The sequence below is a fragment of the Equus caballus genome, chromosome 4 (genome assembly GCF_041296265.1).
Source record: "Equus caballus isolate H_3958 breed thoroughbred chromosome 4, TB-T2T, whole genome shotgun sequence".
NCBI classification, from domain to species: domain Eukaryota; kingdom Metazoa; phylum Chordata; class Mammalia; order Perissodactyla; family Equidae; genus Equus; species Equus caballus.
This window is the reverse complement of record NC_091687.1, coordinates 4,574,263-4,602,184: the sequence shown is the minus strand read 5'-3', so window position 1 is coordinate 4,602,184 and position 27,922 is coordinate 4,574,263. Positions and strand designations below refer to the sequence as shown.

General features: G+C 42.0%; 1 protein-coding gene across 2 annotated transcripts in view; it reads left to right on the top strand.

Moving 5' to 3' along the window:
* The first annotated feature begins 1,005 nt into the window (after positions 1-1,005).
* RELN (reelin) overlaps positions 1,006-27,922 on the top strand; it is a 459,089-nt gene continuing 432,172 nt past the window's right edge. For both annotated transcript variants that reach the window (XM_023638850.2, XM_070265359.1), the window contains exon 1: positions 1,006-1,553. In XM_023638850.2, coding sequence (XP_023494618.1) covers positions 1,328-1,553 — 226 coding nt within the window. In that variant the 5' untranslated portion in view covers positions 1,006-1,327. The remainder of the gene's footprint in view (positions 1,554-27,922) is intronic.

Sequence of the window (27,922 nt, the reverse complement as noted above, 5' to 3'; positions counted from 1 at the left end):
AATTTTATAATCTGCTCATTTCTGTACGCGCGAGTCTAGCTGGGCTTGGTGGCAAGCCCAAGGTGGGTGGGGAGAGGCACTGAAAGCTGGCAGCCTTGCTCCCCATCTCCGGCCGCCGCAGGGCCCCTGCCAGCCGCCCTCGGTTAAAAACCTGCTTTTCCTTTCCCTTCCCCGCAGTCTCCCGGGCAGCGGCTCCTCGCCACCCGCTTCAGTCGCCGCTGCCAGCCTCGCCCCAGAACGTTTCCCCATCCCCCCATTTCAGGGACCCGGGTCGTAGCTGACATTTAAAGGAAATAAACACCGATTTTAAAAATTACAACCATCTCCGCCTCAAGAACCCAGCAGCGCGACGGACAACAGTCCGGCGAAGAGCGCCTGTCGGGTCTCAGCCCCGCCGGCCCTTCCTGCCACACCAGTCCCCACACCCGAGCAGCACAAATCACCACTGCCAGGCACCGCTCGAAGCTGCCAGTTGCACTTTCGCTTAATCTCGTTTCACAGCCTCCACCGGGAAGGCTCAGCCGCCGGGGCGCGGCGCGGGGCGGGGGCGGCGGGCGGACGCGCGGCCCGGATGGGAGCGCAGCGCGGGGGTCCTGTGCGGCTCGGGGCAGCGGGTGACCCCAGCACAGGCGCGGGCCGCTCGGGCTCCGGGGCCGGCGGCGCAGACAAAGGAACCCGCGCCGGCGCCGGGCCCGCCGCCGCTCCCCTGCCCCGCGCCTCCTCTCGGGGAGACGGGGACATCGGAGGGCCAGAGGGGCCGTCTCCTCCTGCTGCTCCTGCAGACAGCCGGCCGGCAGCTTGTCTGTCTCCGAGGCGGTGCCGGTCCTTACCGTAGCTGCGCAGACCCCGAGCCCGCGACAACGCCCCCTGCCCGCCCCCGGGCCCCCCAGGTGCGCCCCCGGCTCGGGCGCCGGCCCCTGGAGGCGTGCGCCCTGGCGCGCGAGGTGCGGGCCCGAGGGCGGGGGCGGGCGGGCGCGCGCGGGGCGGCGCGCGGGGCGGGGGCGCGGCCGGGACACGTGTGGCGGCGGGTGGGGGGAGCCGCGGCGCCCGGGGCTTTAAGAAGGTGTGGAGGGGGGCGGGCGCTTTCCCAGGCCTGGCCGAGGGGCGTCGCGCACAGAGGCGGCGGCTGACGCGCTCCCGGCGCCCGCAGCCCCGGCCCCAAGAAACTTTGGGCGCCGCCGTCTCCCGCGGAACTTCGCGGCGGGCTCCGCGGCCGGGCGCGCTCGGTCGCGGCCGCCGCCTGGTCGCCGGCCCTCCGCGCGGCGCCTCGGTCCCGGCGGCTCCGGAGCTGGATGCGCGCGCGGCGCTCGGGGCGCGCGGCGGCGGCATGGAGCGCAGCGCCTGGGCCCCGCGGACCTGCCTCCTGGCGCTGCTGCTCGGGGCGACGCTGAGGGCGCGCGGCGCGCCCGGCTACTACCCGCGCTTCTCGCCCTTCTTCTTCCTCTGCACCCACCACGGGGAGCTGGAAGGGGATGGGGAGCAGGGCGAGGTGCTCATTTCCCTGCACCTTGCGGGCAACCCCACCTACTACGTGCCGGGACAAGAATACCATGGTAGGTACCGCAGCCGCGCCGCGCCCTGCCGCCCGGTGCGCCCGCGAGCGCGGCTGCTCCTCCTTTCCTTCTTGCAAGGGGCCGTTTCAGCCAGAACGCAGACGACCCCCCGCAACATCGCGCTCTCTGGAGGGCGAGGGAACAAAGTTAGTGGAGCATCGGCTCGCGAGTTAGGATTTATTCACTGGTCCCCGCGCTCCCCTCCGGCGTCTCTTGGTCATGGGCCGGTGCTTAGGGGAAACGCCTGGGAATTCTTGGGGCTGGTGGCTTTCCCCCTCCCTCCTCGTCCTCGTTCCTGCAGCTGACACGTTGAATGAATCCGTGCATCTAGCTGCCTTAACCCAAGTCCCTGGGTTCCAGACCTTTGTCCTGCTCCCGGTTCCCCTCGAAGGGGACCCGGGTAGCGTTGGGGCTGATACTGGGCTTTGCGGACGGGCTGGTGACAGGTTGACGCGCCCGGGTCCGCGGCTGCCCCACGCCGTCGCCTGCCCGCCGCAAACTTCCCGCCGCCCCCCGGCGGGGGGTCCCTCTCCTTCCCCGCGGCGTCACACAGCCCTCCGCTCTTTTAAGAGTATCCTTTAAAATGTCGGTAATGGATGGTTTTTCTGGTTCCTGTCTTACTTTTACCATGCTGCTTGTTTTTCGAGCGATCTCTGTGATGTTTGTTAATGACTTTGTCTTTTATCTGCACAGCTTTAATTTCCAGGTAGGGGCGGGAAGTCCCTTGTAATTTACCTTTATAATTTAAAAGTGCCTTTAAAAAAAGACCATTGTGGAGTCCTTCGTCAAAATTAGACATTTTCGAAGAAGTAGCATTTAGCTCCGAGAAATATAATTTTATATAGTGCATGTATTTTTAAATCGTTTACGCTAGTAAATCGAGTATGTGGGAAAATAAAAAGTGTCTATTTTCTGTATTTCCGCTGGAACTTCTGAATATTTCGCTTCCATGGAGCTTTTAAGCCATGACAAGCACTATTTAATTAGAATTTCAAGGCAAGAATACTCATACCCAACCAAATAGAAACTATCGTCTAATAATCTCATAGGTTCGATCTCTTGTAGGCTAACAATTATTGACGTAGCAGGAGATAATCCACGGAGCAGCTGGCATTTCAGATAAACATGCATATGAAAATGATAAGAATACTCAAGTTTTCTATTCTTTTAAAACCCTTCATATCTGCTCTAAAAGGTTTAGCCTAAATAAATGCTTTCTAGAGGTTTAAAACAGTGCTTTTCTAACTTTCTTGTGGCATGGTGGCAGCCTTAGTCTGTAAAGCAGGAGTCTAATTCCGTGAAATTTGAGACTTTGGAAAATTAATTTTGTGTAACTAGTCCCTTCTTTAATAAAAGCACTTACCACATTCTCTTTCCAAGAACAACCTGGTGTTTTTCTGAGGTCACGAGAATCAGTAAGAGGGAGGACCAGTCAATATGATGACAACCCAGACCTAACCCAAAGACTGCTTGATTAATCCCGTCACTCAGAGGGACCTTTACCAAGGGTGCTTGCCTGTTATTAGCTGTAAGGGAGAGGAAGTGAGTCAAGGCTGGGTTAAAAGCTATGATTGTCAGGTTGTGATGGAAGACCTCGTGATAATACAAAGCTTTATTTTTTTTCTGTTTTCCACATTCTTTGTAAGGTGCCAGCATAGAAAATTTAAAAATGCTGGAATATGACATAGCCTTTGCTTTTGCTATAAAGCTGGCAAATATAAGTCAACCTAAGACTGACCATAATCACATCCCTAAGTCTGAAAAGAAATGGATGATAGAGTAAGAATAAAGTGTAATGCTTCAAGTTGAACATTAGGGGGGAAAGTCTCAATTTCCACCTCTTTTCCACCACCAGGAGAGGTAGAGAAATTTTATTATGTAAGTTTAAGAAGATCAAATTGTTATCAGTTTTGAGAATAGCTAGTGTCAGGTTTTAAATTCCTGTTCCCTGTTTCATCATATATTTAGATTTTGAAACTAGCTGTAGGCCTTCAGTAAGAGTTTTTCCCTATAAAATATTCTACAGGTAGAAAAAATGCTTAAAAATGAGATAATGCTGACGTGTCTCTTTCTCTTTTACACTTTTGAAAATTAATTATCTAGCATCTTTAGATATTGAACTGCTCATAGGAACACTTAACCTAATATGCTTTTGTGGTTGGCCCGTTTTATATGAGACCAAAATAGAAGCTCATTCAGCCAAAAATTTTTAAAGCTAAGAGATCTGTAAAATATTAGCTTAAGACCTTATTTCTAACCTTCTTAATCTTTGAAATGTAGCAGTTACGTCAGGAAAAATCAGTCTTATCTACAATTCACATTGAACTCGGCATTTGGCGGAAAGGCGTTTGGGTGCAGCTTATGGTTGTCACTTTTTACCTAAAAAAATGCACCGAGCTAAAAGTGGTGTGGCCAATGGCACCTAACACAGAACATGACTGTGGATCAGGCTGCGTCAGCTGCCCTCTGAGACTTGTGCTCTGTGGCAGAGCTCGCTCGGCACGTGACATGGAGAGGTAGATGTCAGTCTAGAATAAAAGTGGTTCAGGATTATGGGTCTTTGTGTGTGTCATATTTATTTAAAGATGTGTATTGAAAATTTTTTGGAAAAAAACAAAAATATACTAAAGAATTTGAAGCTTGTGTGTCTAACAGAATCGCCACGTATTTCCAACGTTAAGTAGTATATCCACCTATTTGCAGTTTTGGCAACTCTGTAAACAGCACATAGTTACTTCTCCCAGTTCTCATCTCTTAATTTAAGGGTGCCACTTGGTCCCTCTGTTGTCATTCCTATATCTTTTAAACTCTGTCGCCTATGATTCTCTAGAGATGGCATCGTTAGTCACAATGAACTAGGGTATCTTTACTGAGTACACGTCAGTGTAGAAACTCAGCAAAAAGAGGTCTCATATAAATCATGTTGAATGAGAAAGGTCTCAGGGTCAGAACATTTTCTTTCTAGAATTTCTTTTCTTTGCTCAAATCCCAAAATATGGTCAATTTCTGCAACATGATTTCCAGGCCCAGACCGGGAAGTTTTTGGAGAAAGTTGCGAATGATGGGAAAATAGGAAATGAAAACCTAGATGGTTCAGTAGGTAGCCATTCCTCTTTCCCAGCCGCGCCTGGCCATTCACTGCTCCTTCTCCTGGGGACCAGCGCAGAACTGTGAAAGAGGCAGAGGTTGAGTTGACGTGTGCAGCTTTCCTTTCCCCTGATAATCCCCCTTCCTCCCCACTCCCCTCAGATATCTACCTGCCATTTCTGTTTACAACCCGCCTCCCCCAACCAACTTCTAGTGAATGTGACTTGTCAATATTAAGTTCTCCCACAGTCTTAATTACAACCGTAGAAAGATGTTTTCCTCTTTTTATCTAAAAGAATTTGGGCATCACTGATCAGGAGAATAATATATTTTGAGATAGGAAGACTTTTAGATACCCCGAAATCAGGTCGTAAGGACCAGCCTGCTCGCAAAATTGGCTTTACTCAGTCACCATCAGAAAGGAGAGGTCAGATGTCAGAAAAAGCAATGTCCGTGGAAGCCAAGCTTAGGTAAATGAGTCTGTGGAGGGGGCTTGAGCTCTGGTGAGGCAATTTATCTGAATTTCTAGAGACTGGAATCCCTGTTGTTATGGTGGCGTAAGGAGGGGCAAGTGCTCCCTTACAGTGAAAAAACATGCTCTGAAACATTGATTGAGAGGAAGAAATTCTGTCTTAAGCAGAACTGAATCGGTGATATGCCATGATGCTTTCAAAAGGGAGTTTTATTGTATTTTGCAAATCCAGGATCATTCGTGGTAGCTCTTTCATGCTCCATTTCCACTCCATTATTTATTTAATCATATTGTGGGGTGGATGGGAAAACCAGTTCCTGCTGCTAAAACTGAACCTAAAAAAAGATACGATCAGGATAAAGTATTTAGGGCACTTTGTTGTAACAATTGCTGGTATTACTATTATATGCACATGTGTTCTGGAATCAACTGGTTGCTGTTTAAAAATCACCGTTCAGGGGCAGTGCACTGCAATGACCTTTCAAATACAGGAGTGATGTGTATGTCAGACGTAATTTCTGGTAGTATCCTGCAGGTTCAGTTCCTTTCAGAGGAATGATTTTATTATTTGAATTAAAGGGATCTGCTATTGCTAAGGTAACTGTGTTGTTGATCAGGTGGGTGGTTATTTATCCTTGCTGTGACTCACATTCTGGAATCGGCATATTTAACCTCAGAATCATTTGTCAAATGCAGCTTATAAGTCAACTGCAGCTGTGTCCTGTTTGTACATGACTATGAAAATTGAGGATTTTACAGTGTTTTGCTCTGCTTGTCATGTATTTCATCTCACTCTCTACCATTTGTTTCAAACATATTTTACTCATGTGGTTCACACTGTTTCTTAAATCATATAAATCTTATTTTAATTTATATTCCCTGTGTGAGTTTCAATTTCCACCATAAACTGAAAATTTTCAGAATCGTAATTGAAAACATCTCATTTAGGCGGATATTCTTCCTTCTTCACAGCACTACTCACTAGAAATTATTTAATTAGAATACTTCCCTTCAATCTTTATGAATCTTTAAAGTATTATTTTTATTTTCATTAAAAATATTAGAGAATAAAATAAAAAATTGTATCATTGTAATCATAAATTTTTTATAGAACTGTCTTATTCCAATAAATTTTTCGTTTCAGCTTTAAAAAGTAGGTGATAGGTATTTTAACAAGATTTTAAAATCAATACTATTGAATTCCAGATATTTTCATTAATTAGTTTTATTTGAAAGAAAATATCTGAAATCTGTCTTTGATTTATTTTTTCCCTCTTTGAAATTGATCAACTTTATAAAATGCTCTAGGAACCTTACATTATCAATTATTTAGGATATGTTGCATATTAAGCCATAATTGTTCTTCTGAGTATTTCAAATGTTACTTTGAAACTTATTTATTATGTCTTTAATTTTCACAAATAGTTGCCGATACACTGACCCCTTTATTTCAAATAGGCTTTACATTTGAAAAGCATTAATAAATTGAGTAACCAATACCTTTTGAACATTTGCTTTTTAAAAGACTTGTATATATTCTCACACAAAAATATGAAGTTCTTTAAGTCATATATGTATATAGAAAAAAGGGATGGCCTTCCACTCCATCAGGACAAGAAGGAAGGCAGGGTGCATTTGGTTGGAATGAACAGGTTCCCTAGGAACAGAGAGAAGTAGTTTAGGTTATGTCTGATAATGACATAACACATATATAAGAAGGGAAATTCATTTATCTAAATATTTTGGTTTCAAGAAACATGTGGGTGATTAATCCACCCCACCAATTTGAGAGTCATTTACAAAATAACCAAACTCTATAATTTCAGTCTCATCCATCTTAGACAAAGAAGTGTTAAAAACACAGTTTCAGAATTTGGAATTGAATTTTCAAATATGAAGATCCCGTAATGACCGTTCAAACACAGGAGTGGTGTATTTTTTAGAACAAATGCTTCTTGACTCTCAGGAAATTAGTCCCCACGAGGTGATCTCACTTTGGTGTCAGTCGTGTAGCTCAGAGAGTGATTTTCACCGTGGTCACCTGCCATGCCCATCTCATTGAAGGCAGAGCTTCTGAAAGGGTGAACGCTGTGCCCACGGGTTAACCAATTATTTCTAAAATGTGTGCTTCTCTAGAATTATACGTATTTTTTTCTTTCTTTATTTGATTCCCTGTAGGAACCAGCTATAGTGACTAGACTAGGGAGCGTGCAGAAGGGTTGGTACAAATGTACAAATGTTAATTTCTGGTTTAAGGCAGTTCTAATCATTCAAAAGACAAACTAGGGTACTCAGATAGCTTTTGAACGCCACAAAGAGAGAGTTAGAGAAACTCCGAGCTTCCAAAGTGAGCATTGAAAACCTAGTTTATCTTTTAATGCTTAATTAGCTTTCCTTAGAAAAAGAAAGCTTTATTTTGAAAACAAAATAAATTAAATTTTACCGATTAAAGGATTATTTTAAAGTGTAGGAGAGTTTGTGAGTGTTTGCAATAGCACAGGTCTGGATGTCCGCTGGTGCCCACATACCAAGTGATCTGGAAAAGAGTGATAGTGGTTTACCAAGAAGTCCTAAACTCACCTCAGAATCGTCTCTCTTGGTCTTTCCTGCTCTGTCCCTCTCTCCTTCCATTTGTGTCTCACCTGCTTTCTCCCTTGCTCCCTCTCTTCCTCCTCCAAAATTTTCTCATTGTCTTTCCTCTTTTGCTCCCTTCCACTGTGTCACACGTCCTTGCTTTTCCTCTCCTCTTTCTTTCTCTTTTCTGCTCTACAACTCTGTTCCTTTTCTCTTTCTATTCTTTCTCCTTTTTCTTTTTCTTTCTTCCTTCAGATTTCCTCTTGTCACCATCTTTATTCCTTTTCTCTCCTCTGACTATAACATAAAAAAATATCTGGACAGTTGTATCAATTATTGTATTTGTTGGATGTTTGCAGTGATAGAAGTAGATGAGTAGGCTTTTATATTACTCTCTTAAAAATTAATGTTATCTTTTTGTGACATGCTTACCCCTTTAAAAAATCATGGGTTAGTTATTCCTAATGGAAAACCATGCCCTTCATCCTACACTGTAAGATCTCTCAGAAGCCTGGAGCTGTTCAGTTCTGAGTTAGCTACTTCCCCCGCTGCCAGTTATGTGGTCGAGCTGCAGAATCTGAGGTTTGTGCACAGAAGCGCATGTGTGTATACACCGTGGGCGAGAGTTGTAGAAATTAGAAAACTGCATGGTGAATTAGCTTGAATCTAAAAGGCAGTTCAATTTGGAGGTGTCTTGAGTGCTTGAGTGCATTGAGTGCACAGAGACTTATAATAGATTGATGAAGGACAGTCTCTGTCATCGCCTCGGTCACCTCTAGTCATCTCACTCACTTGCTTGTCTCATCGCCAAGGTTCCTAATTTCAGTTGCATAGCCGTGGAATAGTCATGCCACCTTTTTTAGGTGGCTGGCACTCAACAGACAGGTCAAAAAAGCCGGGGTCAGGGAGCTTGGTATAAGATGAACATTAGATTGGGAGTCTAGAAGGGAGGTATGTCGCTCTGGGGTAAGTGCCACAGTCTTTCTTGAACAAGATCTATTTTATTGTTTTGTACTATCTGAACTCTAATGTCTATCCCAGCTCAAATATTCAAAGATTCTTTGGCTAAGATCTCAGACTTGTTATACTAAGAAGAGAAGTCCAGAGAGGCCCAATGATGTAGCGGGAAGAGTTCAAGCTTTGGTGGCAGAGAGACCCACATGCATATCCTTTCTCTCCTGCTTATTAGTTGTGTGCCTTCAGCGAGTTACCTATCCTCTCCAAGCCTCAGTTTCCCCATTTCTAATGTAGAAATAATAATATCCATATTTCAGCGTTGCAATTATTAAAAAAGGTAATGCATATAAAGCACCTGGCACGCAGTAGGTGTGTCCTAGATGGCAGTTGTTATCATATGGTGCAATCATCCAACATTAGATAAGGATGATATTTGAAGCATTATATATGTAGATAGGAGCCATTGCTTCTGTCTGTTCATTTTGTGCCTTGTCAATATGTGGCACATTTCAAGGGAAATTCAAAATTGATTATATTGAAGAGGATCACAAAAAGTAGGAAAAAAATCCACTCATAACCAAATATGTATGATCAAAAAGTGCTTCCCAGCCAAAATAAATGTATGACTTGCCTAAAACTGAGTTCATTAGTGTAGATCTAGTCCAACCAAAACTTTTAGTAATTTAGCCAGTTCCTAACTTCAGCCTTCCTGTTTCTAAATTGAATATTTTTCCTTAGTTGATGGTCATGATAACAACCAAATTTTGTGTGTTTAGATGGTAGTCTAGGAAAGATGCCAAGATAAGTAAACATCAACTTCAGTTTAATGTATTTTGTCAAATCCTATAATATGTATGTCTACAACCCCATGTAAAATAATTTTAAAATACAAAATGATTTCAGTCAAATTAGAACTGAGAGAGACTGGTTTTGATAGTAGACCCAGTGTTTACTGGGTCCTGGGAGACTGACTAAGGAAACCTAACCCACAGGTGGTTAGCTGGTGAAGTGGAAGGCTAGTTCATTTATAATAAAAATGCACTTGTCAGAATAAAGGCGTTGGCTGGCCAGTGCATTCCGTCTGTCCACTGTAGCAAAACTTCTCTGGATGGGCACACGACTTTTAGTAGGTTGGAGCATGGAGTTAGATGATCTCAGTAGCAGATTCCAGCATCTGTGAAAGCTTCTCCATCCAACTCAGGTCAGCTGGTCTTGTTGGCATCATCTTCCTTAGTACTGGAGGAATATTGTCCTGTTTCTAGACTCCATAATGCCTTGTTATGTGGCATACATTGCTTCTTGTCTGCCTAGTGGTCACGAGAACTCCCTTCCTTGCTAACTGCTTTTGTTCAGAACAACTGTGTATCCAGTTAAAATTACTCACCTCCAAGGCTCCCTTGCTGCTGTGAAAGGTCATGTAATTTACTGAGATGAAATCGAAGTCTACTGGGTGGGGTCTTTGAAAAGGCTATTGATAACGTTGATAAAGACGATTTTTAAAACGACCCAGCAAATACTTTCTTTTTGCCCTACCCTAACCTATTTCTTTTAGCCGGGAAGTGGTACAGCCATCTGGTGACCTTGAGGATAATGGTCACATGCCAAGGATGGTGGACCAGGGGTTTAGAAGGAGCTTGGGTCTTTATTCGTCACTTTGAGCAGGTGTACCAGCCCTGGAATACCTCTTTTGTACTTCTTGTAAGAAAAATTACTCCTATTAAGTCAAGTTCCTGTTATTTGCAGCTGAGTGTAATTCTAATGAATATGCATTTCTTCTAAACATACAGATGACCCAGTTTATATGCTCTGTTAGGTCAGCCACAACTCATATCAAGCTCTGAATTGCTCTTGTCCTCCCCTAGAATGGTTTTGGGTCACCTTTATGGAACAAGGGTGTTTCTTAAGACACTTTTGACAACATATCAAAGTATTCCTCAAAGTGTGCTACTTCTGCATGTAGAAAAAATAGTGTATTTTCTGTTAGCTTTTCTAGTAATGCTTTGAGAAGGTAACCTGTTCCTGACCTCCGATTTGTGGAGTTTCCTATAACTGACAATTTATGTAAGTTGGTTTCCTTTACAGAACTTTATTTCCTGAGAGTCCTCTCTCTTTAAAATGCAGTATCATCGTGTGTAAATCCTGTTGACATTGAAAATTCTTAGATGTGCGCCATGATTGTGAATGTGGGCTCTGCCCCGACCTTCACCTTGTCTGTTATGTCTGGCTCAGCCTCCAGGACCAGATCCAACATTGTCATTGCTCTTGCCTGCCACATACTGACAGAGGAAGCAGGCCTTGTGGTCTTACCTTCAGGAACATGGGATCTTTTCGTTGAGGCCACCGTTGTTATGACTGTCAGAATATCCTATGATCATAGCTCCTGTCCTTTTCTTACTTCCTTTTCTCATGTAAGCCCTTCCTGTGTTCTTATCCTGCACAAAATGTTCTATGGGTAGCGATTGCGATGGAGGACAGTAGTTGGTTTTAGGAATTTCTAGAAAAAGTGGGTTCCCATTCCAAGCACTGAGACTATCATAAAGAAAAAGGCAAATCAAAGACTTATAAATAAATTAATAGCAAAAACATTAATAATATCAAACCCTAAAGTAGCACTTACTGTGTGCCAGGGGGGCGTTGCTGTAAATGCTTTACATACATTAATTCATGTGATTCTCACGACAACCTCATGAGGTGGGTACTGTTGTTCTCCGTTTTTGGATATAGAAACTGAGTCACAGGAAAGTAAGTGTTTTGCTCAAGATCGCAAGGCTGCTATGCCAGGATACTCAGTCTTGTCTTGCTCCAGAATCCGTACTTTTAACTGGTATGCATTTATTTTTAGAAATGATAATTATCTCAGGAAAGGGATAATGATAATAAATAACAGGAGATATTTTAAGAAAGAGAAAACAAGGAAGTAAAAGCTAATTTTGTTGTTTAAAATAAAGATTGCAAAATCAAACCAGAAAGATGACATCCATGCCAAATAAGACCAGAATCTGATCGTTCTCAGTGTGCCTCGACTGAACACCGTCTTCCAGATAACACGGACGCCGTTTGGTCTTCTGTTGACCTGAGAGAGCTGACATGCCTTCACAGTACGAGGATGTTGGAAATACAAAAAAGTGATTTGCACGTTTTGTTCAAATTTATTTTTAACATTTTGATTAATGTGATTTTTATGAACATTTGAAAGTAAATAGGAAATTTGTTCTGTGACTCACTAATAGAACTTACATAGGACCTGAATACGAGAGGAGAATTATATATAACCTTAGACCTTCTAAAAGATTTTCATCGAAGATCATCTATTTGTACTCTATGTCTTTCTTCTCTAGGAAATTCTTCTAAATGGCATCTGTCCACAGGTTCAGCCTATGAGGATGAGCGGTGTGGTGCACAACGAGGGTTTGGGTAATAACCCCGAGCTTTCCGCAGGGTCTGACCTGCTTGCCAGTCAGAGGTCTGCTGTCACAGCGACGTGACACCCGTGGCATGCGTTTGCTTCGTACTTGCCTTTGTGGGTTATTTTTCATACATGGAGCAGATCTTTAAAAATCCCTTTCTGTTGAGCTCATTTGAATGAGAGAAAAAGAGCAGCTGCCCAGCAGCCTCTCTGCCCTCCGCCCCCCAGTAATTCATCCCCTGCCACGGGTGGCAGAGGCCGGCCCTCGGCTTCACAGCAGCCAGGCCAGAGTGACACATGAGGTATTGCAAGGCTGTCAGCATCTAGAGCCGAGAAGCAGGGTCTGCCCTGGCTTCTTATTTCCATTGGTGATAGGGATGTTTCCTGATTTGTCACTGTTAGAGTTTATCCCAAAGTCTGCCGTCAGATCCGAACTGAGGTCCACTGACCCCTGGTGGAAGCTAAATCGGGGGGAGGAGGACAGATCAGAATGTAGAACCCACAGAGGGGCTCAGAGGGCCTGAAGGGAGGCCCATACTTTCACTCCGAGAGAAGAATTTGCCGCATTGGACTTTAACGAAAGGGCAGTAGTCTTTGTAAAGATATTACAAAAATATGTAGAGAAGGCCTCACATAGATGTTTTCGTTTCTCCTTTAGCATCCGCCCTTGAGCTGCCTCCACTTGTAGCTCTAGTGGGCAAATCCGTTAGCCTCAGGCCAGGTAGGAAGCCCTAACACTGCTTGGCTAATGATCTGACCTGACGCAGGTATTAAAGCTTTTGGAATAGTTCTCGCGAACAAATGGTTTGTGTCAGCCTTTTAACAGAAGTTGGGCGGTGGACACTTCAGTTCCAAATAAATTGTGAAATATGTTGAACATGTAGAAAGCTACAATAAATGAAAATTCAAAATTGGCATCGCTAATGAATACCCAAGGGATGCCTGTCTCTAGTCATTGAAATAAAATGCAAATGCTCTGGAGATGAAGCTCTTCGCGAGTGTTAAGGTGATGCTCACCGATTTGACCTGCATCGCTGAATGAGTTTGCTCTGCTAGACAGGTTTGTCCTGTCCCAGCTGTGTCGGTTGTTCCCAGGAGTTTCTACAACGTGATGAAAAAACACAGCCCTGCAAACATAGAAGAATAGGAAATCTCGAACGTGGCACGTGCTTGGTTGCTACCCTGTAGAAACTACCGTAAAAAAAAAGGTCCAGCACTTCCCTTAATTAAAGACAGAAGTTACTGGTGAATAAAAAGACTCTTTGTCCTTAGAAATGTTTGTCAGTAAAAGAAACATTTGTAATTAGAATTTAGGGATGATTATTGGAATATTACCAAATAAAAGAATTTCTTTAGTTTTTATTTTGCCAATATGATAACGGCCTCTAAAGCTTTGTTTTTACTTATGTTCGAAAATTGACCCACTTGAAGATTTATGAGTTTTGTTAGCAACCACAGAGCTGTACAGGTTGAGAGTGGCAGGTGTGCCAGGGTACTCCGGTGGCCAGCCACAGAAGCTGGCTCTGGTTGACTTGGGCTAAAGAAGTTTAGTAATAGGATGTGGGTTAACTTGCAGAATGGAAGGAGAATCCGAACATTAGACTTAGAAATGATGAGAGTGGATCAAGGAGGAGGGCGTGGTCAGCGGCTAAAGGAATCATGGGGGTGAGAACCAGTGAACAGACTTTCATTTCATTCATCCCCACAGTTGGGATGAATCCTCTCCAATTCCTCTTCTTCTCGTGTTACTGAATTTTAGTTTCAAATTCCTGGCACCACAAGTCTTATTGGCCTAACTGAGGTATGGCCATCCCACTGTGATGGATGTTGGCGTGAGAGAGGTCTCTCTCCAAGGGAAAATGGAAGTGCTGTTACCCAAAAGGAGGGGTTGTGGATGCAAGGCAGGCAAAACCAACAGATGGCTGCCATGGTGTTCAGGAAGTGTATTTAAGGAAAGAAAGATGTGGAACGACCTCTGGGATTGCAAGGTGCTCTTTACAGCACAGGCCACATGGGGAAGCGGTGTTCTCTCGGGTACTGTAGCCTCCTTCATGAGACGTGAGGATTTTAGTGACCTTTTTGGGGTAGGGCGGAATTATCCTCTTATTATACACATAGATCTAGCTTAAAAGTGATTAATCATGCTTTTGTAGTTTGTGAAAATGTCGAATTCTCTTCTAAAGCTGCACACTGCAGTAAAGACTGCCCGTCCTTGTGCAAGAAGCCCATTTCTCTGGTGTGTGGCTGCTCCTCTTCATTTCACACCCCCGGGGATCTGACATTCATGACCTGCAGGGGAAGAGCAAAGGTAAATTAGTGAGTCCGTGCCTCTGCCTCCAAGCATCCCTGTAGGAGACCATCCCTCATTCACCAGGAGGACGTCAGAATGCTGCTTCGGTCCTCAGCTTACCAGGACCAAAGCAGCTCTTAGCACAGGTGTTCGCCCCTTCTCCTTCACCCACGTTCATCATTCGGCTTCTGGGATCTCACCCTCTCCGGGTCTCTCCCTAGCTCCGTGGCTGCCCCTCCTCAGCCTCCTTTTCTGTTTCTTCCTCCCCTCCCTGACTCCCTAGTGTGGGGGGCACCCAGGGCTCCGTCCTTCCTCGTTTTCTTCTTTTCATCTGGCCTGTCTCCCTAGGAACGCCATCCATTCTGATGCCATCTCCACGCTGGTGACTCCCGCACGACATCCTGAACTCCTGTATCTTATTCCTTATTCAGCATCTCCACTTGGATGTCTATAGGCATCTCAAACCTGATATACCCCAAAATGAGCTGCTTGTCTTCCCTCACCCTGCCATCCCCCAAAATAGGTCCTCCTGGGGCCTCCCCAACACCGTTAATACCAGCTGAGTCCTTAGAGTTGTCCATTCCCAAAACCTGCTTTCTCTAACATCTCACAGCCAATCATGCCTAAGTCCTTCTGGCTTTGCATTAAAACACACACAATCTGCGATTGCTACCACCACCTCTCACCTCACTGCTTTCCCTGCTTCCACACTTACTCACCTTCATTCTAGTCTTAAAACAGCAGCCAGAGGGATCCGGTTAATACCAAGATTGTGTCACTCCTCTGTGCCACACCCAGGGCACCTGTACCTTTCAGCAAGTTGCCTGGAACAGCCCTGGTCTGCCTCTGTTTCCCCCGTGTCCCATTCGGTTTAGCATTTTTACCAACGAAGATGCCAGAATTTGAATGATGAATTCTATCGTGGTTCTAGCCATTCTTTTCATTGCTCCCCATCTCTCTCTCTCAGAAAAAGAGGAAGTCCTTGGCATGGCCTGTAAGGCCCTGGAGCACCTGGCCCCTCTGTTACTTTTCTGACCTCAGACTTTACCACTTTCCTCTTGCTCTTCCACTGAAACCATTGTTCTTCAGATGTGTGAGAGCTCAGTGCCCTCCCAGGGCCTCTTCCCGCTTTCCAGCATGCTGTTCCCCAGAGAGTCCGCTGCTTTCTCCCTTCGTGATTCAGGTCTGTATTCACATGTGACCGCAGGGAGGCCTTTCCTGACCGCGCTGTCTCAAACCATGGCCCCCCTCTCCGCAGTTCGCTATACCCGCTCCTCGACCCCCCGCGTTGCTCTTTTTTTCTCCACAGCTGTTCTCCTCATCTCTCTGTTTTACTCTTTACCTTGTTTGCTTTCTGCAGACCCTCAGAAGCTCCACCAGGCCAGGGGTTTTTGTGTGTTTTCTTTGCTGCTCTGTTGCCAGTGCCTAGAATGGTGCCCGGCACTTCACAGGCACTTTCAACGTTTTGATTTAATGAATCAATGAGCAGAAACAGCACTTCGAACCCCGTCTGATCTCAGTTCTAGGTAAAATTGTTGTGTGAAAGTGGTAATTCCAAAGTAATTAAAGTCATCAAGAGGATAATTTATGAGATGTATTAGTGAGTACAGTTTCTAAATTCTGGCTGCTTGAATTTATGATAGCAATGTTAAAAAAATCTGAAAACCGTGTTTCTACTTTCCCACCCTCCCAACTTACAAAATTCTCATGACTTTTGTGAGACTGTGCAGAGCTATTTATAGCAGTCTGGATTGGCTTAGCTTTAACTATATGTTAGCATATCCAAAAAAGAGCAATTAGTGACTATAATTATTAATAGAAACCATAATAGACTTTAAGTTCTTCTTCCCAGAAGCTCCTCTGTGCTGCGCCATAAATAAATTTGAAGCAATTTTGATGAATGGGTAGCTAGTTTGTATTTGAATTTTCGTCTGAATGTGAATAAATAATGGGAAGAACAGAGACCGGAATAGCTTGGCACCGTACTCAGCAGATATGTAATAACCTTATAGAAAACACCCAAAAAGGGAAACTCGAAAAAATTTCTCAAAAGATTTTATCTTTTAAGAGAAATCTATCCGGGCAGCGATGCATATACAAAGGAAACAGCAGCTGAGAATTCTGGATCTTCATTAAATTTCACTTATTGATACCTGTGAACTGAGAGGATCAGAGCTTCCACACTTGTGGATATCAATATGAATGTTTCCAGGAGTTATTAGTGAGAATTGCTCAAGTCTGTTTTTTTTAAAAAATTTAATCTACGTTATATTTATTTATTATTTATTTTGTTGAGGAAGATTGGCCCTGAGCTAACATTTGTGCCAATCTTCCTCTTTTTGCTTGAGGAAGATTAGCCCTGAGCTAATGTCTCTGCCGGTCTTCCTCCACTTTGCACACGGGATGCTGCCACAGCATGGCTTGATGAGCAGTGTGTACGTCCGCGCCCGGGATCCGCACCCTCAAACCCTGGGCCGCCAAAGCGGAGTGTGTCAACTTAACCACTGTGCCACCTGGCTGTCCCCAAAGTCTTATAGATAAGATTTAAAATTTTTTTTCCCCACTCTCTTTCTAACATATTTGGATACTTAATTTATGAGTTGGTCCCCCTTTGAAATCAGAGAGGACTAACTCCTAGGGATCTGTGGTGGTGGATGGCCCACAACAGGAGACTGGGTGAGTTCTTCTGGACTCTGTACTTTTATGCTATGTGGCCTTGAGCAGTGGCCTCACCTCTGTGTCTCAGTTTCCTCTTCTGAAAAATAGCAGTGATGATAGTACCTTTCTTGTAGGTTTGTTATGAAACTTCAACGAGATAGTTCATATAAAGAGCAACACAATGTCTGGCAGAGAAAATAGGTATTACTATTGTGGCATACTTGCTGATGTTTCCTATGGGTAAACAGATCTATATTTACTATAATGGAAATTATCATTTTTTCTTTTAACATTATGTGCTTATTATATTGACATTTTTCAAAAATATAATTTTAATAGCTGCATAATATTCTATCATATGGCTATAGCATAATTTATGAATTTATAAATGTTGGACATTTTTGCCATTTTCATTTTGTTTTCAGTGTTATAAACACTATGATAAGTATCTTGGTACATCTTTCCAATTTTGGGACAATTCTTTCCCCCACGTTGTGGTTTTATTTTTATTTTTGTCGTGGATTTTTATATGCACATTATGGTAATAAATTTATGAAAGCAGATGGACCTTTGTTCTTTCGTTCTCTCATATTGCTCTTGTTCTTGGAGAGTCTTTTCCTAATCAGAGACTAGGTAAATTTTCACATAAATCTTTCTCCTATCCTCTTATGTTTTAAATTGTGGATTATAATAACTATGCATTATTGGTGTATTGATCTCATTTGATTCTGTTTCTTTTCTTGTGGGGCAGGTGTCTCCCCTAGAACCACAGAGGCACTCATTGTTGGTACAGCAATCTTCAGCCATCGCCTGCTTTGTCTTAGCTGCTGTTTGAAACGCTCTTGAAAAAGCTGTCCCGTGCACCATGTGGATTGAATTATTGCGACTGACTGCGGTGGCTGAATGTAAATGCCAGATGCCTTGACTTAAGCCTTCAGGGGACTTTTGCTTCTTTCAACAGGGTTTAGTTCACTCTCCTGCACAGAATTCTTTTCGGAATTCTCATATTCTCAATTGTGAAACGCCACTGGATCAGAGAAACTGCTGACATCATGAATCCACTCTTTTGCTGATGTACTTTTTTGGTGCCAATCATAAGAGCATTTCTATCTAAATCTTGTAGACAATATATTGGCTTATGCCTACATACATTAGCAGTGTGTGAAACATCTACCTTTTTATCAAAGAAAATATTAATAAAACAAAAAGTGAACACAATGTAAAATGCAAAGCGCGTAGGTTTCTTGTTCTTTCTAATTTAGCTCTCAAGCTACTCCTGTTACTCTCAAACCTCACTTTATCCTTTCTTGTAAGCCTCTGTCTGACAGTGGTGCTTGTCTCATCGTGGGCTTCTCTTTTCCTAAATCTAGTGGGGTCGAGCTTCAGGAATCCTCAACGGTTGACTGCCCCCTCTATTCCCAACAGTAGTCAGGTGACTGATGCCAGCAGTTGTGACATGGGGTCACCCATACCTCACCTGCATTCCAGCCCTGTCAGTGCTTCTCAATGGGACGGGGCTGTACCTCCTTGCCCTGTAATTCTAAGACATACTCAGTGGGGAAATTTAGAAAGTTTAGTGATGAGATCCAGTGAAATCCTCTTTGATATGCTCCTGAGGGCTGGCTGAGGCCTTCCAGTGTGAGAGAGGAAACCAGTTTCTGAATCTGATCTACTTGTAAGCAGTTCGTGTTTACTGCATAAGTACACGTAAGACAGGAGTGGCATCAAACTATACCTGCCACTGTCAGCCTTTCTCACTCGGCTAGATGCAGAGTTTCGTCTTTGCTTCGTGGCTACATAGTAGTATATTGTGTGGATATACACAAATATACTTAATTCCCTCTAGTATTTAAGTTTGGGGTAATAAATATAACATTGTAAGAGGTTTTTTTCATTCATGTTCATCATTCGTTGATGTGTGAATACTTTCACAGTATAAATAACTAGAACTGAGATTTCCAGTTCAAAGTTTATTAATAACGTTAAAATACTGATATCTGCTGTTAAATTGTCCACCAAAAACATTATATCAGTTTACACTTTGTCCATTAGCCTATCTGCACATATACTGTAATACTGGGTGAGAATGTCTTTTAGTCTTTGCCAAACCTATAGCCTTGAAAAATAGTATTTTAAAATTACTTTTACTTCTTTGATTTTTAGGTCAAATACTTTTCTTATGTCTCATTACTAAATTGTGTGTGTGTGCGATCCTCTGTGTATATCTATTAGATCCTTTGCTCATTTTTCTATTTTAAAGTTCCTGTTTTTCATATTGATTTGAAGACATGTTTATTAATGTTAGTAATCCTTGGTAATAAATGTTTCAAGTATTTTTTTCCCCAGTTTTTCCTTATCTTTTGATTTTTATGGAGTCAAACTGATCAGTTGTTCCCTTTATACAGAGTGAGTATGACACCGTGTTTGGCAGTGTGGTCTGTGGAATCAGACATGTCTGGATTGTAGTCCTGGCTTTGCTACCTTTATTTTCACAGTTGGTTCTCATTATTGTGTAATTATATTCTATAAAGGCTCTGCGACCCTGAATTAACAAATACTAAACCACTGTTCCTAGAGGAAAGACAGAATGAGGTTCCTCTGAGCCGCTGGGTACATTTTCGTCACTGACCAATACATGTCATTTCTGTTCCATGTGCGTTTCTGTTTAAAGACACCTTATTGAGTATATATTGTTGACTCGTTAATTAACACTGAACGCATGGCCAACAGCACTGTAATTCGTGAGTGAACGTATTCTCTCTGTGACGCACATCGCAGCCTTCTGACACTTAGGAACGCTAGACAGCACTCCAACACTTTGCTTGGGGCCATTTTAAACAGTGAAATCACTAACAAAAAGCAGAAAAATGGGAAAACGCGGCACTAAACAGATGTCAAAAAGGACACGTTTACAGTATGAGACAGAAATGAGAAGGCAGAGGGAGCCCTTGTTCGACCTCAGCTGGGAATGTGCATGTCGGGTGAGGGTGACTCAGGTTATCTGCCACTCTGCGCGTGTCTGTGAACGACCGAAAGCACATTGAGTATTGATTTCGGAGTTAACAAGTGGATGAATTAACAAATAGGAATCTGTAAATAATGAGGACAGACTGTGTACACTGCTGTGAAAGTTACTTAACCTCTCTAAGGCCCCTTTCTTTATGTGTAAAGGAAGATTTGCATGATAGTGACACGACGATGAGATAATGTATATTTGGTATATAGTAAGTTGGTGAATGTTAGCTGCTATTGTATGGTTTCTGCCTTCAGTGATACGCATATAAAAAGCTTCCTGGGCCCACAGATTACAAAAATATTCCGATATTCTCTCTCCTAGAACTTTTAAAAAGTTGAATTTTTGCATTTAACTTTCAAGTTTATTTGGAATTCATTCATGTCTAAGAATGGTACTGATTTGATTTTTTTTCCTATATGTTCTGCCAGTTTTCTCAGTACCATTTATTGAATAGAACGTTTTTCTCCCACTAATTCTTCCATATTCTATTCTATAGTACTAATGATCTTTTACATTACCTCTTCTAATTGAGCATGTCTAGTATATAGGAATGTTATTGATCTATATATATTTTGTATGTAATCATCTTATTGAACTCTCTGAATGTTTTTACAGGTATTTTGCAGGGTTGATTTTTTTTCATTTTGAGGAAGCATTTTTAAGACATTTGAAAGTGAATGGGGCAGGATAGAGGAAAAAGGCAGATTGTATTCAAACCAGAAAGGGATCACAATAACTTAATTTTACATCTCGCTGAATAAAGTTTATTGCCTCCAGGCATTAGGGCAAAAATAGTACACTGAAGTTTTAGAATACTTGAATTGGAGGGGTTTCAAACCCCAGCTTTTTAATCTTAGAAGCTTCTCTAATCTAAGCTTCTCTACAAATGCCTCCATTTTATGGATGGGAAAACAAGGATGGTAGGAATACTCACAACATATGAGACGGCGAAAACAACAACAACATTGCTTGAGCTGTCATTACCATGTGCTGGTCCCTTCCCTAAACCCTTTGTGGAATTAACTCATTTTTCAGGAGACCCTTATGGGGTCAGTACTAGGATGATTCCCCTTTTACAGTTGGGTTAATGAACGTCCAGAGAAGTATTGAAACTTACAAAATGTCAAAGTAATTCTTTCTCATCATTCTGAAATGTAGTTGATTTTGGTATGACTGGCTTTTTATATTTCAATAAAACCATGACAATTCATATCAAATTCTTTTCAATGTTATGAGGTTTTACACTTAATTCTTTTTTTCTTAGGCAGGATGTAAAAATTTGACATCATTTAGCATTTTGGTTGATCACTTTCCTCTTTTCTAACTGGCTGTTAATAGTTGAGTGCCTCTTATCTCTATTTGCAATGAATTACAGAAATAGTTTAGTGAAAAGAATTGCTAGATGGTTAGATTAATTTGAACAATGAAGCCATAATGTCCTTTGCCTCATTGGGTCTTTGATTGAAGAGATTTAATTTCTTCTTTACGTTGACTTACCTTTCTAAATTTATCTCATACTTTTAATTTCCCTTTTGTCTTTCCCTTCTCTTCTTTTCATTATGTATTTAATTTTTTAAGCAAATCCCCAACTTTTCCTTGTTTTCCATCTTAATAAAATATGCGGTGTGGAATTCGCCATATTGGGAATGAAAACACTGTAGCTGCAGAGACTTCATCCAAATTATCTTAGGACAGCGATCCCATCTCATCTTGGGGGGATTGGATAAGCTGTTCAGGGAAGGGTTTTGGTGGCTCTGTCCACAGTAGTTTTCTTGGATATCTGAGAGTGGGGCCAGGTACTCACTGCTGTCACACAATGAATTCCTCTGCTCCTCCTCGGTTCTTTCTCATGGGCTACCAGCTAGTCCTCAGTAGCAACTGCTGTTATCTACAGACCTGGATGTCAGACCGATTGATGAAAGGACAATCGGTATCCCAGGCACCATCTCTGAGATAATCCAATACGCTCTTTCATTTCTGAGTTCACGGTAAATAGAACTTTAGGATGTTCCCTTTGCCTTCGTCATATTTAACAAGCCATTTGCTTGAAGATTACATATAATCCATCAGAAAGTGATATTTAACCTCCCAATTTTTTTGGTCTTATTTGAGGAAAGAGATTTTATTTTCCTTTAAAACCAGTAAACATTTGTGGAGGGTCTGCTTTGTAAAAAGTATTCTGGTTTGCCAGTGAGATCAAAATGTTTGATTTTTCCTGCCCTTAAGGAGTTTATAAGCTAGTGCATAAATATGTACTTGAAAATAAAGCCAAATGGCAAGTGCAAATGCCAAACAATAATTGATGGGACAAGAAAGTGGCACAGGCCGCATGAGCTATCAAACTTTAGACACAAGAGAAGTCCTTCTGATCCAGGGAATTCAGAGATGGTTCAGGAATAGACCTGGAAGCTTAGGATTCTGATGGAAGGGAAGGAAGGAGAAATGCTACTTTAGGCCTGAGGAGGGGCACGAGCAAAGTAGTAGCTGGAGAGACTTGAGGAAAGGTTTAGTGAACAGTGAGTAAACAGTCCTGCTGGAGATGAGGAATTATTTAAAAGACAGGCAAGAGGGAGGGCTGGTTTTACCAGGTTTGGCTTGATGCTGGAGCCTTGCACACCAGACCGAGGCATTCTCCTTCTGCCTGTGGGCAGCGGGTAGCCACTGAAAGTTTGTCAGCCAGGCAGTTTTACCTTGAAAGCTTGTTTGGAATTTCCAGCTGGGGAGTCTCCAGGACCCTGACTGAAGAAAAGACCTGCTCCTCCATCTGAGGGGAGCTGAGGGGTGTGCAACTTCGGGGTTGCTTGGGGAAGTGCGGACAACAGCCTAAATCAGTTGGTGATCAGTGAGGCAGAAGATGACAGAGGTCGGTCACGTCCGTGGGAAGTGTCTTAGTTTCCTGTGGGGTGTATAAAGTGGACTGGAGTGGTGGAAGCCTGAGGAAGGGAGATCAGATACTGGGTTACCAGAAATAATCAGAGGGGAGGCAGGCTAGCAGAGGAGGTAAGAGTGTGGGCTTTGCTGTTTGTCTGGGTGTGGTAGAGTCCTGCCTCTACCACTAGTAAGCCTCGCTTTCCCCATCTGTAAAATAGAAGCACTCATCTCCTAGTAAGTGCATGTAAAGGGCCTCGCCTGTTATCTGGCAGACAGTAAGTGCTCAATAAATGTTAGTTGTTGCTGGAGCATTGGCAATGAGGAGGTTGGGAAAGGGTACAGGGAAGTTACAAAGGAAGGATGAGCAGGCTTGATGGGTGTAGGGGCAAAATGGAAGATAGAGTCAGCAGTGACCCCAACATCTGTTGTTGAAGCAACAACCCCAACCCAAAGCTGTTGAAGGAATGGTGGAAACAGTGGCAGGTAAGGGGAGAAGTTTAGAAAGATGTGCAGATTCTCGTGTGAGCTTGTGGATTCATTCTGCGCGTTATTTTCCTTCAGGAGAAAAATGTGTGAGTTGCTCTAGACGACGAAATGTTCTTAAATGAGCAGCTTGTTTGGATTGTTCATTCAATACCTACATTAGGAAAATAAAGGAAGTTCTATAACTTGGCTTCTGGTACATCTATCTCTAATCTGAAACATTCATCATATATTGTAAAAAGAATCACAATGGATTTTTTTTCATGTTTTATGTCCTTATTGTCATATGCTATGTGCAAAAATTAAATTACTTTTCTTCATAGTTGTAAATCTAAGATTTTGTCGTGGTAAACATAGGCATAGGTAGGAGTGATTCAAATGTTAGGAATAGGAAAAGAGCAAAGAGTATTGATTTAGATCAGATAAGTTCCTACTTTAGTTCATGAAATTAAATAATTATTTAAATAGTTTTAAATTTTAACTTTTCATGTAAAATAAAATCTTTTCTAAATATTGAATACTGTTCATGTAAGTGCCCTAGCTTCTCTAGCTTTTTATGAAACAAAGGACTCTTCTGTGCTGGCAAAAAAAGAGAAAAGCTCTGGGAATTGGATTGATCGAGCCAGGTGAGTAGGGAAATGTGTGAATAAAATGTGTTATTGCCATTAATGTCAAGATTAATTTTCTATGCCCAAATGGATTGTTGAGAATGGAGTCCTAGATGGTAAGATACCTAGAGACCAAGAACCCAAATATGGGACAGAGTCCTTAAATTATATAAAAATGATTATTTCTTTATGTTGTTTCTATTCAAAACGTGATCGTATGAACATAACACTATAATATTCAGTTTTATTTATTTAATTTGTCATTTTAAAAGGTCGTTCTATAATGTATTTTCTACCAAGTGTTCAGGGCTACCATTTTATTCATGTGGACAAAGGCACTTCATTGATTTTAAATTCTGGGTTCTTTTCAGCATTTTTTGTGATATTCTGATATGTTAATTTTTTACATTTATTTAATGCACTTTGTTTCGGCATGAATATAACTGTAAGCACCGTTTTTAAAATCCCTATCATTTTCATTGAAAAACAGATGTCATAAGACAGCAAGGTTGAAAAACCTTGGCCCCAAGGTTAACTATAAGGGAAATAAAGGTTGTCTGAACATGAGTTTAAAAAGCACAGTGTGTTTACAGGAAAATATGTTTTTAGTAACATTTCTATAGTTAATAATACTTTGCCTATTTTATAATGCTTTGCAGTTTTCACTGTGGCATCATATAAATTATTTTACTTGTTCCTTACAATAAATCTGTGAGGTAGCATCGTTCTTCTTATTTTAGAGATGAGTGAACAGAAGTTCAGAAAGAGTGGGTGACTTGTCCACAGCCTCATGACCTGTGACTGGTGGAGCTGGCATGCACGCCCAGTTCTCTGGCTTCGAGTCCCTGGCCGTGTCCTCTATCAGAGTGGTCCTGCTCAACATTGCTCTTCCAGTAGTCCCATGTTACAGCGGATTACGTTAACTAAAGTATTTGAGAATGCCTCGGCGTCTGTAAAGCAGTACCTTTGTCTAAAAATGAATGAAATAGCAGAAGTTAAATGCCTGTGTCTGTGATTTTGTTTTCTACTTTTCATTTTTGGGTCACAAAAAGGGGAGAGCCAATTGAAAGCTTCTGATCTCTTACAAAAGACAAAATTTAGGTATCAGTGATTTAAATAATTTATTGAATGGACTCAGAGGAGTGATCATTGTGATAGCTGTAGATTTTGCTCTAACTAAACCATCGGGGTAGAGGAGGTATTATTGCTTTAGGTGACATCAAGAGGTGGTGGTTGGTGCCAACTGGGAGACCCCCTTAAGGTGCTCTTCTTGCGAGCTCTGGTCTCAAGGAGAGACACAGTTTGATCCCCAAATTGGGTGTAATTCATCTTGTCTAGTGATTTTCACCCAACTATTTGGGAAATTAGTCACTTCTACCTTTTAGATTGATATTGATCACAATAGGAAAGATTTATTCCAATCTCATTGGCTTCTCTGTTGACTAGCATCATAAAGAAATCTGCCACAATATCCTGGATGAAGGCATTAGTGTCTAGATGTTTCTTTGTTATTAATAGTTGAAGGGTGCGAATCCTGTATCCACAACTTAAGAGATTAGCATAACTTTAAATGGCAAATTACTTAACCTGTCTGTACTTCAGTTTCCTCATCTGAAAAAGAGATATGAGTGCACACTTGAAAAGGTTATTTTTTCTTTGCTTTGTATTTATTATGAAGTATTTCAAACATAGAGGAAAAAAAGATTGATTTAATACCTGTGCACTGCTACCCAGATGTGACAAATATTTGTCACATTTGCTCAGATTTTTTTAAAAGAAATGAAACATTAGAGATATAAAAACTCCATTTTCCCCAGCCCAGTGCTACTCCCACCTGCAACCCAGGTGACCTGCCTGGGGAGAGCCAGGATTCTGAAGTGGGCTTGGCTTTACAAGGTTACTTTGATAGGACAAGAGAGAACATCCATGAAAACTCACCTGGGGAACCTGTGGAGTGAACATCATTAAGCCTTTCTTCATCTGTTTATACACTGGGGATCAAAATACTGGTTTTTACTTAGAGTGACGTGGTATCATTATGTAGAAATGTTTTGTAATCTGCAAAGTGATACAGAAATGTAGGACATTATTATTATCATTATTATTGTCTAGTTTTAAGATCTGTCTTATAACTGCAACTGGTTATGGAGAAAAGGCTGGGGTGGGAAGAAAGGATAAAGCAAAGACAGAGGAAAGAGAAGGAGCAGAGAGAGACAGACAGGAAGAGAACAGAGAAGGGGAAGCAAAAAGAGAGGAGATGAGCAGAGGGGCAGGCGGAGAGCGTGTCCTGTGCCAGGCAGCCGCAGTCTGGCGCCCTAGTCTCTTCAGATTGTCTACTTGTTCAGGAATAAGAAAGAGAACTTTGGGAAGGCCTCCCCCATATATGTTTTAAAGTAAGAACTGACTTTTATTTTGTGGTGATGAGGAGAGGGACAGAAAGACCCCTTTCAACGGCATTTGGAAAACTCAGAATTAAATACTACCATTGCCAAAAGTAGCTAATATTTACTTCATGCTTCTTACTTACCCTTTGCTAAGTACTTTACATACATTATCTCATTTAATATTCACAACCACTCTGAAATGATACTGTTATGCACATTTTACACATGGAAAGACTGAGGCACAAAGATGATTACGTGACTTTCCTGAGGTCATAGAGCTAATAAGTGACAGAGCAGAATGCAAACCCAGGAGGAGGATTTCTAGAGTTTAGACTCACAATCCTGAATTACTTTGATGTTTTTGTCTCAAAGCAAAAAATAAACTCTCACAAAGTAGTTTAGCAGCACATTATATTTATATTTGCTTTCGTTGATTAGCAGACATTTGGTCCTGTCCAAAACATCCATAAGACATTTGTTCAACATGAAAAGGTCCTTGATATTTGGTCCTGTCCAAAACGTCCATAAGACATTTGGTCCATGCTCAGAGGTCCTTGACATTTGGTCCTGTTCAAAACGTCCATGAGCATATTTGCTTTACGCCAAAAGGTCCTTGATAGCTGGTCCTGTCAAAAACCATTTGTCATAGACCAAATATGGTCATGGACATTTGGGACAGGACCAAATGTCAAGGACTTTTTGGCATGGACCTAATGTCTTATGAACTTTTTGGGCAGGACCAAATGTCCTGCAAGGACTTTGCTCTTGATCTTAGAAGACTATGCCATTCTCCATTATGCATGAGTGAATTTCCTGGCACCTGGTCAGTGCATTACCCAATCAGTTAGCTTCTCTTTATTTCTTTCTTGGTCTTATTTTGTCCATTTTGTTGTTTATTAGCTGCCACAAGAATGTAAATGGTTGAAAATGGGGTGAGGAGGGGCCTAAATTCATCAGTTTGTGATTTCTAAGCCTCAGTTTAGTTGTTCCATAGGTAAAGCAAAAATAGATCAAAGTATTTCCCAGATGGCTCTTGCCAACCATAAAATTTAAAGTTGAGTTTTGAATTCCTTAAAATTTAAAGTATACTAAAGAGACATACAGTTTGGGAAAAAATTGGTTGGCTCTTCATCAGGACCTGAAACACTTGTAGAGTATCTTCTTAATTCCATCTTCTCTCCGAGTTGTCCTCTGTTTACCTTAGTTAGCTAAGAACACAGGAGTCTGTAACAGACGTGTTTTCTATTCTTGCTTTTCTTGCACAAGCAACCTTTTAAATTCACCTGTTCATTAGCACTTTGCTGACCAAACACACAGTCCACATTTGTGTTGAAAGAAATTCATCTACCCTAACAATTTACATATCCCTCTTGTGTACCCTCACGTCCCAAACACCAGCTATCCATATACGCTTGCCCAAGCTTGTTGGTGATTTCTGAAGAGTAAAATTAGCTTGTATGTGAGGAAAGCACCTTAAAGTGGTGTTCTTTGTTAGTTACGTTGGCTCTGCCGTTTCTAATCTTTGGGAAACAGTTTCATAGTATTATTTTATGAACGTAAGGA